At 53.2% G+C, this 13,124-nt stretch overlaps 1 protein-coding gene across 2 annotated transcripts; it reads right to left on the bottom strand.

Annotated features, from left to right (window-relative positions):
* Positions 1-262: 262 nt before the first annotated feature.
* TRIP10 (thyroid hormone receptor interactor 10) lies at positions 263-12,619 on the bottom strand. Of its 2 annotated transcripts, XM_025367530.1 has the most exons (15): positions 12,532-12,619; positions 11,206-11,321; positions 11,050-11,106; positions 8,940-9,087; positions 8,795-8,857; positions 8,451-8,555; positions 8,229-8,357; positions 7,363-7,509; positions 7,069-7,263; positions 5,875-6,042; positions 5,510-5,619; positions 1,732-1,864; positions 1,354-1,493; positions 1,152-1,273; positions 263-722 (listed from the first exon to the last, which is right to left on the bottom strand). In XM_025367530.1, exons 1-15 carry the CDS (start codon positions 12,553-12,555, stop codon positions 574-576), a joined length of 1,806 nt encoding a protein of 601 aa, XP_025223315.1. In that variant the 5' UTR covers positions 12,556-12,619; the 3' UTR covers positions 263-573. The 2 variants fall into 2 exon arrangements, with proteins under 2 accessions (XP_025223315.1, XP_025223316.1); XM_025367531.1 differs by lacking the exon at positions 5,875-6,042.
* Positions 12,620-13,124: the final 505 nt, after the last annotated feature.

The following is a 13,124-nucleotide window of genomic DNA, read 5'->3' as shown; positions in this document are numbered from 1 at the left end:
ACTCCAGCCTGGGCAACTGCGTAAGGCTGTCTCAAAAAGAAAAAAGAAAAAGAAAAGGAAACTTGGTATCCTTCTCCCTACCTGAGTCACAAGCAGACACCCACTGACAATGATATAGGCCAACTTCCAGAAGGGGGCAGGGTTGACCCAAGGTGTGCCCAAGATCACCTTCCCTTCCTTGTTCCCTGTGTGGCCTGTAAGAAACGTGGTGTTAGATCCTTCCAGTCCCAGTATCTAAATCCTCTAATAAGGCACCGACTCCAGGAACTTTATGTAATTTCTTTTTTTTTTTTTTTTTTTCCATTTTTGTATAAAACAAAATGGCCGGAGCCGAGCGGCAGGAAGAAAAGATGTAAAACCTGAGTATGTACATCAATGGTGGAACGATGGTAGAAGGCACAGCGGGTCCGTCTGGAGTGACAGGTGGAATTGGGTTGGGGATGGAGGGGGCAGCAGGTTACACAGGTCTCAGCCGAAGCCACGGGGTCAGAAATAAAGTGCATAGGTCCTGGGGCCCCCCGTGGCCCAGAAGCAGCAGCCGACAGCCCCCCGTCTTCCCGCCTCTGGCAGGGTTCAATTGAGTGTGACTCGCAGGTAGGAGGTGGGCACGTAGCCCTCGCCTCCCTCTTTCCGCCTGACCCGGGTCCAGCCGTCCCCTTTGTCTTCTTCCATAAGACTGAGGTCTTCACCCTCGGCCATAGAGATGGTACCCTCGCTGGACCCTGTGATGGGGGTGGGGGTGGGCCCAGATCTGCTTTAGGCAAATGTATTATTTTTATTTTTTATTTTTGAGACTGAGTCTCGTTCTGTCGCCCAGGCTGGAGTGCAATGGCACGATCTCAGCTCCCTGCAACCTCCACTTCCTGGGTTCAAGGGATTCTCCTGCCTCAGCCTCCTGAGTAGTTGGGATCACAGGCGTATGCCACCGCACCTGGCTAATTTTTGTATTTTTAGTAGAGATGGGGTTTCAACATGTTCGCCAGACTGGTCTGGAATGCTTGACCTCAAGTGATCTGCCTGCCTCAGCCTCCCAAACTGCTGGGATTACAAGCCTGAGCCACCCGCCCAGCCCTGCTTTAGGCAAATTTAAACTGAACCTAGCTAGAGACACTGCCGCCCATCCCCGCCAAGCCCACTCTGGCCATTCTCACCTTCAAAGTGGTAGATGGCCACACAGTGACCTATGGGTGATGTGGGTTCCTCCTCGAAATCCTCATCAAACTCTGTGTAAATGGGGGTATCCTGGCTCTCTTCTGAGGGAGGCTCTTCAGAGCTGTTTGGGGAGAACTCGGCAGATAAAGACACGCCCCCCTGGGACCCTGGGAACAGACTCACTCTGGCGTCACCCCTCACCTCTCCTTGGTGTCCTGTGATCCGCTGTTGCTGCTGCTGTCTGGTGGGGCGCTGGCAGGGGGGTCGGGAGGCCGGGCGTGCCGGCTCAGGCTGTCTCCCCGGTTGCTAAGGACTCGACTTTCAGCTTCTGCCAGCCACGCCTGGGAGGAGGGGACGGCAAAATCGTTCCAGGGCAGAGCTCTGGGGTCAGCCCACTCTGGACTCAGAGGTTCCCTGACATCACCCACGCACAGCCAAGGCTGTGATGGAAAACAGTTGGAGACCCCCAGCTCCGAACACCTCCCCTCTCCCCGACCCCCCGACCCCACCCCTACCCCCACCCGGCAGTGACTCAGCCAGGCACGCTGGCTCCCACCCCTCCCCAGGGTCTTTTCTGACCTCATACTTCTGCACGTCCAATTTCAGCCGTTCGATGTTGCTCAGGGTTTCCGCGATCTGGGGCTCCAAGCTGGCGGGGTCTCCCATCTGGGGTGTCTTCTCATAGACATCCTTCATTTTCTTTAGGGCTTCCCTATGACAAGGGAGAGAGGCAGACAGGAAAACATAGCTCCTGTGAGCTTTTTTGTTGCTGTTTTGTTTTGTTTGAGTCAGGGTCTTGCTCTGACTCCTTCCCCAGGCTGGTGTGCAGTGGTGCCATCATGGCTCACTGCAACCTTGACCTCCCGGGCTCAAGGGATACTCCTGCCTCAGTCTCCTGAGTAACTGGGACTACAGGCCCGCATCACCACACTCGCCTGATTTTTTTTTCAAAAATTTTTAGTAGAGATGGGGTCTGGCTATGTTGCCCAGGCTGGTCTCAAACTTCTGAGTTCAAGGGATCCTCCTGCCTCAGCCTCCCAAAGTGCTGGGATTAGAGGCATGAGTCACCAGGCTCCATGTGATTTAACAAGCAAAATACAGGAGTTTTGCATCAAGGAGCAAATAGCAAGGCATGACAATGGTTGAGGATGCAAATACTAGTGCCCGACTGCCTGGGTTCGAATCTCAGTTTGAGTATTTCCTAGTTGTGTGAGCTTGGCTTAAATCATTGAACCCCTGATGCTGTTTGCTTATCTTGGAAATGGAGATAATGATCCAACTATCTCATGTGGGTCATTGTGAGGATTAATACAATGACTGATACCTAGTAAGTCCTCACTATTACTCATATACATATTGAGTACCTACTGCATACAGGTACTATTCTAAGCATCAAAAATATAACACTGGGCTGGCCACGGTGGCTCACATCTGTAATTCCAGCATTATTTTGGGAAGCTGAAGTGGAAGGATCACTTGAGGCCAGGAGTTCAAGACCAGCCTGGGCAACAGTGTGAGACCTGTCTCTAGTAAAAAATTAAAACAATTAAAAAAAAATAAAAAATAAACGAGGGGAAGGAGGTGGTGGGGAAAAAATAAATAAATATAACACTAAACAAGACAGGATCTTAAGTCTGCATGCAATCTCTCAGGAAAACTTGAGAATTCGAATAAATCCATGTACACTGTTTAGAATAGTGCCTAGAATACAGTAAGTGACTAATAAATACTGTTATCATTATCATTAGTTTCTCATCCGTCTCCTCTATGTCTGTACATACAGGCAGTCGTGACCATAATAGACCTTTGGAAAAGACCAGATCTGAGCTCAACTTCCTTCCAGTTATTTTTTATCTTTTTCTGAGACACAGTCTCACTCTGTCGCCCAGGATGGAGTGCAGTGGTGCAATCTCGGCTCACTGCAACCTGCGCCTCCCGGGATCAAGTGACTCTTGTGCCTCAGCCTCCAGAGTAGCTGGGACTACAGGTGCACGCCACCATGCCTGGCTAATTTTTATATTTTTAGTAGAGACAGGATTTCCATACGTTGGCCAAGCTGGTCTCAAACTCCTGGCCTCAAGCCATCTGCCTGCCTTGGCCTCCCAAAGTGCTTGGATTACACGTGTAAGCCACTGCACCTGGCCAACTTCATTTCCAGTTCTAATACCTGACCCATTTTACAGATGAAGAAACTGAGGAATTAAAAGGTGAGACAAGCTGCCCAAGACCTCAGAGATGAAGCTGGAAATCAAGTTCAGTTTGTCGTGACTCTAGAACATGCACCCTTAATCCCTCCACCGTAGAAACCCAGGAACTAGAGAGTTCTGAATGGAACTTTACACCAATAAAAGCCATTCTGTCCAAGAGGTTACATGCAAATGGCAAAATATAATTTGGCTGCCTGTTTGCAAGTGGCAAACGTCATTCCTATTATGTAACAGGACTGGGAAGAGGATTTTGTTGCTTGGAAAGAGTGAGTAAAGATTTTTTTTTTAATCTGGCAGATTTTTTTATTGTGAATATTTTAAGTGTTTGAGCTGTTAGATAACCATAGGCTGCTTTTTTTTTCTTTTAGCCAATTAATGTGGTGAGCTAGATGGATACATTTTTTGATATTGAACCATCTTTGCATTATTGGGATAAAACCCAACGAATGGTGGCTTTTTTCTTTTTTCTTTTTTTTTTTTTTTTTAGTTTTTAAAAAAATTTATTTGGGTTTTTCTTCTTTTTTTTAAGAGACGGGGTTTTACTGTGTTGCCCAGGCTGGCCTTGAACTCCTAAGCTCAAGTGATCCTTCTACCAAGCCTCTCAAAGTGCTGGGCTTATAGGCATGAGCCACCACACTCGGCTAATGTATTATTACTATTATTATTTGAGGTGGAGACTCGCTGTATCACCCAGGCTGGAGTGCAGTGGCGCAATCTTAACTCACTGCAACCTCCACCTCCCAGGTTCAAGAAATTCTCCACCTCAGCCTCCCAAGTAGCTGGAATTACAGGCGCATGCCACAATGCCCAGATAGTTTTTGTATTTTTTTGTTTGTTTTTTTGAGACAGAGTCTCGCTCTGTCACCCAGGATGGAGCGCAGTGGCGCGATCTCAGCTCACTGCAAGCTCCACCTCCCGGGTTCATGCCATTCTCCTGCCTCAGCCTCCCGAGTAGCTGGGACTACAAGTGTTCGCCACCACACCTGGCTAATTTTTGTATTTTTAGTAGAGACAGGGTTTCACCATGTTAGCCAGGATGGTCTCGATCTAGTTTTTGTATTTTTAGTAGAGACAGGGTTTTACCATGTTGGTCAGGCTGGTCTCAAACTCCTGACCTCAACTGATCTACCCGCCTTGGCCTCCCAAAGTGATGTGTTATTTTTTAAACACTGGATTTGCTTGGCTAGGATTTTGCATCTATTATCATAAATAAGGTAAAACGAGCCCTCGATTTTATCTTCTTGAATTCTTGGCCATTGATTTGGGAATCAGGATTCGTCACCCTAAGGAGGCTGACAGCTTTCACTCTTTTTCTGTTTGCTGGAATGACTTGTATAAGACAAGAAGTAACTGTTTCTTTTTTTCTTTTTGAGACAGGGTCTCACTCTGACACCCAGGCTGAGGTGCAAGTGGTGCAATCACAGCTCACTGCAGTCTCAATTTCCCAGGCTTAAGCCATCCTCCCACCTCAGCCTCCCAAGTGGCTGGGACTATAGACACAAACCACCACACCCAGCTAATTTTTTTATTTTTGCTAGAAATGGGGTCTCACTCTGTTACCCAGGCAGGTCTCAAACTCCTAGGCTCAGGTGATCCTCCTGACTCAACCTCCCAAAATGCTGGGATTGCAGGCGTGAGCCACTGCACCCGGCCAAGAAGTAACTGTTTCTCGTAAGTGTGGTAGGAATCACCTGTAAAACTGTCGGGGCCTTGGGATTGTTGGGGAGATCTTTGAGTACCACTTAAATGTCATTCATTTACAGACCAGGGCACTGGCTCGTGCCTATAAGCCCAGCACTATGGGAGGCCAAGGCAGGCAGATCAACTGAGGCCAGGAGTTCAAGACCAGCTTGGCCAATATGGGGAAACCCCCGCCTCTACTAAAAATATAAAAATTAGCTGGGCGTGGTGGTGCATGCCTGTGGTCCTAGCTAATCAGCAGGCTGAGGCACAGGAATTGCTTGAACCTGGGATGTGGAGACTGCAGTGTGCTGAGATCATAGCACTGCACTCCAGCCTGGGCAACAGGGTAAGACCCTGTCACAAAATAAAAATAAAATAGAATAAAATTAAAAAATAAATAAATAAATGGAAATCATCTACTATTTTATCATGTTCCTTGCCTGCCCTTCCCCACCCCACCACCTTACCTCTGGTCAACCTCCTTCTGAAGTTCACGACTGCGTTCTTCTAACTGCTGTTGAAGCCGCTTTCGCTGCTGCTCTGGGGGCAAATGGCTAAAATCCTCGGTCACCACTGTCTGCAAGGTGGGTAGAGGGCTGAATTTGGGATCAAGCAGTCTAGGCTGCCAGACTCTGCACCCTTCTGAGATATTTCACTTCCTTCCCCAGCCATGGTTCTTGGCAGCGAGGCCATGCACAAAGCAAAGCGGGTCTGGGTTGGGCAACCAGGGAAGAGGGGCCCAGCCAGCGGCAGGAAGCGAGCCCAGGGTCCCGCCACCCGCCGCTGGGCAGGCTAGGGCCACCACCTTCTCCTGCCCCGAGGCCTCACTTACCCCACGGCTGCCTCGAAGGCTGCGGAAGGATGCTAGCCTCGGTTTGACCGACTTACTGATCTCGCTCAGTATGGCCAAGGGGTCACGGCCGGAGCGGGGGGACGGGGGTCCGTTAGGCAATGCCGAGGGTACGGGACCCCCCAGGGGGGAGAGGGGTGGGGGGCGAGGCTACCGACGGGGGCCGGGGAGGGGGATAGGTTGAAGGGGTGGGGGGGTGTAGGAGGATGTAGAGAATGAGGACGAATGGACGGAGGGATGGATGCACGGATGGACGGATGGACGCGAAAAGAAAAAAGGAAAAACAAAATGGAGAAAGAAAAAAACGGTAAGAAAACCACAACTCAAGATACACAATCACACAGAGAAAACGCATGCAGGAGTGACACAAAAACATCTGGAAGGTGGCGGGGAGGACGTTGAACTGTAAGCCCGAAAGCCAGAACTCTCACACCCCCGGTATCTCCTAGATCTCTGGAATGTTATGTCCGGAAGCAAGCATGGGTCCAGGAGGCAGGGAGGCCCATGTCTCTCTGTCCACTTAGCTTTCTGGGCTGACAGTCTAGAAGACGCATGCAGGAATCGAGGTCTCAGACAGGTGTGAGGCCACGGAGGACACAAAAGATAAACAAAAATAAAACCACAAGCTGAGAGGGAGTGGAAGGCAGGAAAATGAGAGGGGTTAGCGGCGTCAGAGGTTTAAGCTCGGGGATCGCAGGTGGAAGTCAAGGAGAGGTATGAGAGTGTAAGTCAAGAGGGACCCAGAGTATAAATCAAAGGTATAAACCAAGGGTGCTAAGGTACATTAAAACCCAAAAACCCAAGAAAGCAGGACGTGCAGGGCGGCTCCCGGAGTCCCATCAGCAGGATGGAGAGAGAAACTCGGGGAGTCCCCAGGGATGGTGTCACCAGCCCTCAGGCCAGCTCTGAATTCCACCAGCAGGTTTTCTCCCAGCATCCCGAGAAGCAGCAGACAAACGCCACAGACCTCCCCACCCTGCCCCCGCCTTCGCCTCGGGGGACTCCCAGGCCAAGCGGCCCGCCCGCCTTCCTTCCCTCCAGCCCGGGCTGGCAGCCAAGAGGAAAATTCCTGCCCGGGACTTGGCGTTCAGGCGGCTGGGGCTGACTCAATAGGGGCCCCACTGTCCCCACCTCACTGTCCTTCTCCCCCACCATCCCAAGGGTCCCGGCCCCCACCTTGTTCTTCTTGCCAAAGGGCCAGCGCTTGGTGCGGATGCGGCCTGGGCCTCGGAGCTCCGGACGTCCTTCTGAGGGGGTGCCCAGACTGCTGTCCGAGGGTGCACGGTTCATGGGCTGGCTGAAGTCCTCGAATTCCACGTCGCCTGGGCGGGCAAAACCTGACTTGTGCAGCTCTATAAGGACTTGGGAGTCCTGGGGGAGGGGGACAGTGGATGAGTAGTCAAGTGACCAGCGTATGGGGACTTCCCTCCGCCCTTCCCATGGCCCACTGGACCCAGACCAGGCACCCACGTTCTTGGGATCCACAGCATTTGCAGCCACCTTCATGCCCTCCAAGCACTTGGCAATGATGGGCACCACCTCCAGCTCGGCCTCCGACAGGAGCCCATACCCGGCACCCAGGCGGGTGGCCCTGCGTTCATCCATGTCTTGGAGCTTCTGTAGGGACGGGGACAAGGGTGGCTCAGGGGTGCTAACAGAGGGACTAGAAGCACAGTGATTCACTCTGCAAATATGATCGCACTCCACGCTGGCCCCAACCCCAAGCCAGTCTGGAGGGGAAGACAGAGTCAGGAAGAGAAGAGACTCCAGCCCAGTGTGGTTGGGGAGAGACACAGTGCCAGGGGGATCTCAGAGGGGGACGCCTGCCTAGGGGGTCAGCAAAGGCTTCTCAAAGGAGGAGACAAAGGAGCAGGGATTTGAAGAAAAAGCAGAACCAGCCCTGATACTTCCAGGGCCTGGGATGGGACAGAGAATGGAGCGCTAGATTGAAACAGGAGAGGGGAAATTCGAGACCTTTCAGAGAGGTTGTTAGAGGTGGAGCTTAAAATAATAAGTAGGAATTTCAAAAGGAAAGAAACCTTGCTTGAGCCCAGGGGTTCCAGGCTGCAGTGAGCTGTGATTGCGCCACTGCACTCCTGCCTGGGTGACAGAGCCAGGCCCCATCTCTCTATAGAAGTAAATAAACAAACAAGTAAAAGGCATGCCCAGCAGGAAGAACAGCTGATTAAAAGCACAGCTCGCTGTTATGATAGGTTTCTGATTCCCTTTCAATCTAGGGACTGGGACATTGCAGCTGGGGTTTTGACGAATGTGTAGGAGTTGGCTAACATTTGGGGGCTTTCGGGAAGGTAGGTCTGAGAACTGGGAGCACTCACATCAAATATCTGGGGCATCTGTGAAAAATAGAAGTGGGCTTGGTCTCGGTTGAAGCGCTGCAGTTGAGCTGCATATTCGTTTTTGCTTTCTTCGGCCATATGACTCCGAAGGTGGGCTTGCTGCTTGGCCTGAGGAATGAGGTGGAAGGTACTACCAGGTTCTGGTCACGTCCCACCCGGACCCCCTAAGCTTGTCCCAGACCCCGCCACCCCCTCACACACCTTCTCCACGTCAGCCTTGGTGGCGTTGATATCCTGGTCTAGCCGTTCAGCAGTCTGGGCTGCCTTCTCTGCCTCCCGGCAGTCCCGCTCAAATTTACGCTTACTCTGTGTAGGGGACAGAACCAGAGTGAGGGAGCCACCCTCCCAAAGACAGCAGGGTGGGAAACCAAGGTTTCAGGGATTGTTGGGATGTCAACCAGTAAGTAGGGGACAAGGGCGTACCGGAAGCCTATGGGGCAGGGAAGGTCCAGGTCTGACAAAGAGGGCAGGTCCCTAACTCCAGGATCCGCAACCCTGACCCCCGTGCCTCCGGGCCACAGTCACTGCCACCTCTGCAAACTCACATTCTCCAGCTGTTTGAAGCCGTTTTCCAGCTGCTGCTGGGCCCGCCGCCCTTCTTGGAAGTGCTACAGAAAGAAGAGCGATAAGGCTCGCCAGGGTTCCAGCAGGAGCCCTTTGCAAAACCTGAATCGGAGGGGAGTTCCTCACCATCTTCCTCTCCTGTTTCATCTCTTGTGAGTACTTGGTCAGCTCAAGACACACACGGACACTGAGGTTCTCGGCCACCAACTCCCGCTGGCCGGCAAAGTCATTCACCTCCTGGAGAATCTGTACGAAGGACTGTTGCTGGCTGAATCTGGGGTAGGATGAGAATCGGGGAACAGGGAGTCAGGCCCCCCAAATAGGCTGATGCCCCAGGACGCACCTCCAGGTGGAAAAGGGTTAAGCCCCAAGAATTTAATCCTTGAAGCAATGACAAGTTGTGGTCCATATTCCTTAACCCCAACCTTTGAGTAGAATGTTTTTGTTTTTGTTTTTGTTTTGAGACAGGGTCTTGCTGTCACCCAGGCTGCAGTGCAGTGGCATGATCGCGTCTCACTGCAGCCTCAAACTCCTGGGCTCAAGTGATCCTCCCACCTCAGGCTCCCAAATAGCTGGGACCACAGGCACACGCTACCATACCTGACTAATTTTTTTTTTTTTTTTTTTGAGATGAGGTCTCAAACTCCAATCCCCCCGAACTCCGCCTCTTACCGCCTCGCCCTCCCAAAGTGCTGGGAGTACAGGTGTGAGCCACTGCACTGGACCTCGAATGTATTTTGGAACACAGAATTTTCCAGTTTTTAAAGATGGTATACTGAGGTCAAGAGATCAAGACCATCCTGGCTAACACGGTGAAACCTTGTCTCTACTAAAACTACAAAAAATTAGCCGGGTATAGTGGCATGTGCCTGTAGTCCCAGCTACTCAGGAGGCTGAGGCAGGAGAATTGCTTGAACCGGAGAGGCGGAGGTTGCAGCGAGCCAAGATTGTGCCACTGCACTCCAGCCTGGGTGACGGAGCGAGACTATCTCAAAAAATATAAATAAATAAAATAAAGATGGTGTACAAGGCTTATACCATCTTTTATGCATCATTTCAGTGGGGTTGGGGACATCATTTTGTAATCAAACACCGTATTTTTTTTTTTTTTTTTGAGACAGTCTGTTGCCCAGGCTGAAGTGCAGTGGTGCGATCTCGGCTCACTGCAACCTCCACCTCCCAGGTTCAAGTAATTCTCATGCCTTAGCCTCCCGAGTAGCTGGGATTACAGGCACCCACCACAACACCTGGCTAATGTTTGTATTTTTAGAAGAGACAAGATTTCACCACATCGGCCAGGCTGGTCTTGAACTCCTGACCTCAAGTGATCCACCCGCCTAGGCCTCCCAAGGTGCTAGGATTACAGGTGTAAGCCACCGCGCCCAGCCCTTTTTTTTTTTTTTTTTTTTTACAATGAGAGGTGTTAACATTCACACTAAGTGGGATAAAAGTCAAAACTACAATTACCAGCCTGGCTAACATGGTGAAACCCTGTCTGTACTGAAAATATTAAAATTAGCTGGGCATGGTGGCAGGTGACTGTAATCCCAGCTACTAGGGAGGCTGAGGCAGGAGAATCACTTGAACCTGGGAGGCAGAAGTTTCCGTGAGCTGAGATGGCGCCACTGCACTCCAGCCTGGGTGACAGAGTGAGCCTCTGTCTTAAAAAAAAAGAAAAGAAAAGAAAAGAAAACTACAATTAACAAAAAGTTAGTTCAGGTCAGAGACTGCCACCAAACAAGTGACCAAAGCAACTTGATTTCCAGGGCTTTTTGGATTTTGGAATTGGGGACTCAAAGTAAAGTCAAATGCTCCTTATGGCATTTAATATGGACTGCACACCGTTTTAACACATTAACTCAGCTCGTGTTTATGCAAGACCTACAAAGCTGGAGGAATCGTCATCATCCCATTTTACAGATGAGAAAAACAGAGGCACAAAACTTTAAGTCATCTGCCCAAAGTTACTGGTTTTGTAACTGCTTGGGCCTTTGTATTTAACAGTTAAGGAAAATAGTGGCAGAAACCCTGAATCACAAGCCCAAGGCAATTCATCTACATAGTAGTGGACTCAGGATTCCAACCTAGATAATCCTGCATCTTTCATCCTTGCTCTCACCTCTAGAGGGGGAAGTGAGAGGAGCGGTGTGGGGTGTCCCAGCTGAGGGAGGGGAAGTGAGACCCACGCACCGCCCTCCCCCACCAATCCAGCCCTGCAGCCCCTCTCCAACCTTACTTGGACTCGGGATCATCCTTGGCAGGTCTCTTGGGCAGATATTTTTTCACCAGGCTCCTAAGGGGAGACAGAGGTAGGAGGGCTGAGCCCGCAGTCCTCCCACCGCTCCCCCTCGCCCCAGGCGCGTCCTCCGTAGCGTCCACCCCAGGGTCTCACCGCAGTTGTTTGGCGTAAGCCTGTTCCACTTCGGTGCGTTCTTTCACGAACTTTACGTATCTGTCCAACAGGTCCAGCCCCCACTGCGTGTGGCGCTCGAGCACCTCGAACTGATCCTGACAGGGGACATGGTGGGGGAGGAGGAGAGAGGAGCCGGGGTCACGATCTTGGGACCCCACAGCCCGCCGACCAGACTCCCAGGGAGCTCCAAGGCTCTGCGTTCCTAGGAGTGGCTTCCCGGCGCCGCCCCGGCGTGGCGCGGGGGGAGGCAGGAAACTGGCGGGAACCCCCTCCCCTTACCGGGAAGGGCCGGAGAACAGCGCCCAGGGCCCAGCCACCCCGGCCGGGAGACAGGGGTCTCCGACATAGGACCGCCAAGAGGGGCGTGGAAGGGGACAGGGCCACTCCCCCAGCTCGGGCTCCCCTAATCCCCCCGGATTCCGGAAAATCCGGCCGGCCCGGCGTGAGTCAAGGCCAGAGGGGCAGGGTTCCTCGCAGACTGGGGGCCCCTGAGTGGCCAGGGGGCAGGCACCAGGTTCCCTGAATCTCCTTGCTTCCCGGGATCCCCCAATGGGTGACTCAATTTCCCCCACTGACCCCACTACACATCCAAAAGAAATCGCAGAGTTGGAGGAGGGAGTGGCGGTCTGGTTACCCCCGCTGCACTGAGAACTCAGGGATTCCACCACCCCCAGGAAGGGGAGGGGTCAGAGGTCCGGCTAGGATAGGGGGAAATTTCTGGGGCTTCCAGGGCTGAGGTTATAGGCGACCAGGGGACGATCCCGCCCTGGGCCTGGGGAAGCCAGGGAGGGGGATTAGGCCGAGCTTAGCATCCCCCTTTCCCTCCATGAGCGTCCCCAGCCCCTAGGTGTTGATTAAAGGCGAGGGAAAGGGCGGTCAGGACTTCTAGGTCCCACGTGGGTGGGGATAAGGGTGACCAGAGGGTCCCCTCCCCCCTCCCAGCCGGACAGGCGGACGACGGGCAGGGACCCAGGGGCCGTAAGATAAGCCGCCTGCCCGGCCAGGGAGCCCAAAATAGGTGACCTCTCCCAGCCGCCCCGGCCGGGCCCCAGGACTCCTTCTGCCCGCCTCACTCGCAACTCTGTGCCTCAGTTTCCCCATGCCGGTTCGGCAAAGTTGCCCTTCGCCCCTGAGCGTGCTGAGACTCCCAGATACACTCCGAGAGAGGGCGGAGGGTGGAGGGCGGGGACCCAGGGGTTGGTGGAAGGGAAAGGCGCGGAGCCCCCTCTAAGATACACTGGGGACAAAAGGGGGGTACCTGGACCCCAGCAAAGGGGAACTTAGAGGCGGGCCGATTGGACTTACCCACAGCTCAGTGCCCCAATCCATGCTGCTCCCGCCGCCGCCGCCGCCGCAGCCACCACCGCACCCGGTCCCCGCCGCCCGCCGCCCGCCGCCCGCCGCCCTCCGCCCTCCGCCCTCCCCGGGGAGACTCAGCCGAGGGCGGTGCGCCTGGCCCCGCCCCACCCCGCCCGGCCCGGCCCACCCCAGACCCTCCACGCCCCCCTGCACGCTGTGCCACGCCCCCACCCGCGCGGAGCCCTAGTCCTGCGCTTCGGGGGCGGGGCCCAACGGACGCTCCGCCCCCTTTTAAAGAAACGTTGCCACTCGACTCCGCTGGACCCCTGAAAGAACACCCACCCATTTTTCCAAATCCCCGGGGTCCCTCTCGTCCTCTCATCTTCCTTCCCCACTCCAAACGGTTCTTCCTATCTCCTTTTCCCCTTTCCCCGCAATTATTCCTTAAAGGGCCAAGATGCTAAAACCCCAAACTCAATAAGTCCTTCCTCAACCCCGTTGCAGGGGCAACCTGAGGTCACCCCGTTCTTGCGAGCCGGCCCGGCTCCAGGCGTCTAGGTTCGTCCCACTAATGGTCTGGTCCCTCCGGCCACAGGGCG

Source organism: Theropithecus gelada, chromosome 19, assembly GCF_003255815.1.
Source record: "Theropithecus gelada isolate Dixy chromosome 19, Tgel_1.0, whole genome shotgun sequence".
NCBI classification, from domain to species: domain Eukaryota; kingdom Metazoa; phylum Chordata; class Mammalia; order Primates; family Cercopithecidae; genus Theropithecus; species Theropithecus gelada.
This window is presented reverse-complemented; position numbering and strand designations above follow the sequence as displayed.